At 55.4% G+C, this 2,861-nt stretch overlaps 1 protein-coding gene across 1 annotated transcript; it reads left to right on the forward strand.

Annotated features, from left to right (window-relative positions):
- Nucleotides 1-674: 674 nt before the first annotated feature.
- LOC140008131 (uncharacterized) lies at nucleotides 675-2,861 on the forward strand. The gene has a single exon (XM_072051709.1). It carries the CDS (start codon nucleotides 675-677, stop codon nucleotides 2,859-2,861), a length of 2,187 nt encoding a protein of 728 aa, XP_071907810.1.

Genomic DNA, 2,861 nt, shown 5'->3' on the forward strand with positions numbered 1-2,861 from the left:
TGTTTAAAAACCAGATCGGCCGAAATATGGAGGTGTACGTGGAAGACATGCTGGTGAAAAGCCGAACTCAGGAGCAGTTCATCAACGACCTAAGAGAAATCTTTGACGTCCTACGGAGCTCGCGGATGCGGCTGAACCCCAAGAAGTGCACCTTCGGGGTTAGGTCGGGCAAGTTCCTGGGGTACATGATATCCAAGGACGGGGTAAGAGCTAATCCCGACAAGGTGAAAGTTATCATGGACATGGCTCCTCCCCGAAACGTAAAAGAGGTCCAGCGGCTAGCTGGCAGGATGGCGGCCCTGAACAGGTTCCTGTCGAAGTCAGCCGTTCGGGGTTCCCCCTTCTTCAGGGCCCTGCGAAGAGGTCCCCAGTTCGAATGGACTCCCGAGTGCCAGCGCGCGTTTGACGAGCTCAAAACCCACATCGCACGCTTGCCAGCTTTGACCTCTCCCGCACAAGGAGAAGTCTTATTCATCTAACTAGCAGTTGGGGAGGAGGCGGTCAGTGCGGTACTAGTTCGGGAAGAAGGTAAAATCCAGAAACCCATATACTATGTCAGTCGAGCTTTGCAGGGGGCGGAGCAGAGGTACACCTCAATTGAGCGGTATATTCTAGCATTGGTGCACGCGACCCGGAAGCTCAGGTCGTACTTGCAAACTCACCCCGTGGTGGTCATGACCGACCAACCTCTCAAGCAAATTCTCTCAAAACCTGATGCATCAGGAAGAATGATAAGGTGGGCCGTGGAGCTGTCTGAATACGATCTCAGCTACCAACCCCGCACGGCCATTAAGGCTCAAGCATTGGCGGATTTCATAGCAGAAGGGATCTCCTTCGGGCAAGAACAGTTGCAAGCCGAGCTAACCAGTGGCGCAATCAAGGCTGTGCAGGCCAGAGGAACTGTCGAGGTAGCACAGGCCGCCGAGACCAAGTCGACCCAAGACGTAGCTGAGGCCAGACAGGTCGGAGAAGCTGCCGAGGTCGTGAAAGGCACTCGGACTTCCATGGCTGAACAGACCATAGACGCAGTCGAGGCCAAGCAGGCCGAGGGACTTGCCGGGGTCGGACAGGCCACAAAGGAAGCCAAGGCCGAACAGGTCAAAGAGGCTGTTGAGGCTGAACAGGCCACGGGCCAGGTCGATCAGACCATCCCGACCTGGACACTGTTCGTGGATGGATCCTCAAGCAAGGACGGATGCGGAGCGGGACTTCTCCTGACCAGCCCCTTTGGGGATGAGTTGGCCTACGCCCTGAGATTTGATTTCAGAGCCTCCAACAATGAGACCGAGTATGAGACTCTGATCGCGGGGATGATGATAGCCCGGAAGCTGGGGGCTGAGTCAATAGAAGTCTACAGCGACTCACAGCTGATAGTCAATCAGGTCGGGGGAAGTTACGAAGTTAAAGAGGAGCCCTTGAGAAGGTACGTTGCCAAAGTACGTGAGCTGGAAACTCAGTTCAAATTGTTCATGCTCAAGCAGGTGCCGCGAAGCCAAAATAAGAGGGCGGATGCACTATCCAAACTAGCCTCCACCTCGGTCGGCACGTTGAACAAAGAGGTCTTGGTTGAGGTCGTTCGAAGTCGGGCGTATGACCAGGTAGATGCGGCGGTCATCCAAGTAATAAGCTCGTGGATGGATCCCATCGTGCGGTACCTCGCTAATGGGGAGCTCCCTCCAAACCGGGTGGAGGCACGTAGGGTCCTCCACAGGTCGCGGGGATACGAGCTCTCGAATGGGGTACTCTACAAGAAATCTTACCTGCGCCCCTGGCTGAGGTGTATCACTCCGGAGGAAGGAAACTACATCCTGCGGGAGCTGCACGAGGGCATATGTGGAAACCACGTCGGCCCAAGGGTTCTGGCCAAGAAGGGAATGCTGTCTGGATATTACTGGCCGACCATCTTCCTAGACTCAGCCGACCTGGTAGTTCGATGCAAGTCCTGCCAGTTGCATGCGCCGATTCATCACGCCCCAACTCAAGAGATAATCCCTCTTCAGAGCCCCTGGCCTTTCTTCCAGTGGGGGATCGACCTGTTGGGCCCATTTCCCCGAGCTCCAGGAGGTTATGAGCATATAGTGGTGGCGGTGGATTATTTCACTAAATGGGTGGAGGCTGAGCCCCTTACCACCATTGGCAGCAGGTCGGTTCAGAAGTTCCTCTGGCGAAACATCGTCTGCCGATTTGGTATACCCCATGTTCTGGTCTCCGACAACGGGCGTCAGTTCGCCGACAGTGCGCTTCAAGGCTGGTGCTCGGAGCTCGGGATCCGACAGCACTTTACTTCGGTAGGGCATCCCCAAGCCAACGGGCAGGTCGAGAACGTTAACAGGACCATCTTGCACGGTTTGAAGACGCGGATTGAGCTCGCACGAACTGGATGGCTGGACGAGCTGCCAACCATACTGTGGGCATATCGAACCACTCCCCGAACTGCTACCCAAGAAACTCCCTTTGCCCTAACGTATGGGGCAGAGGCGGTGATCCCTGCGGAGATCGGGGTCCCTTCGTGCAGGGTTCAGAATTTCATAGCTCAGGACAATGAGGAAGAGCTACGCCTTAATTTGGACCTGCTGGAGGTCAGGAGAGAGGAAGCGGCCATACGTATGGCCAAGTATAAAGGGCAGATCGCACGGCATTACAATGCTAGGGTGAGGCCTTTGTTTTTCAAGCCAGGGGACCTGGTTTTGAGGAGGAACAGTGTAAGTCGGCTTCAGGGCACAGGCAAGCTAGACCCAAATTGGGAGGGTCCCTATGTGGTGAAAGAAGCAGATCGAGCTGGGTACTGCAAGTTAGTCCACCCCGGCGGGGAGGAGGTCCCTCGTACCTGGCACAACTCCAACTTGAGGATTTTTCGTTAA

This window comes from Coffea arabica, chromosome 6c (assembly GCF_036785885.1).
Source record: "Coffea arabica cultivar ET-39 chromosome 6c, Coffea Arabica ET-39 HiFi, whole genome shotgun sequence".
NCBI lineage: Eukaryota > Viridiplantae > Streptophyta > Magnoliopsida > Gentianales > Rubiaceae > Coffea > Coffea arabica.

Bases quoted from the DNA above. Each gene is read 5' to 3' on its own strand.
- LOC140008131 (XM_072051709.1), top strand. From the start codon at position 675: ATGACCGACCAACCTCTCAAGCAAATTCTCTCAAAACCTGATGCATCA.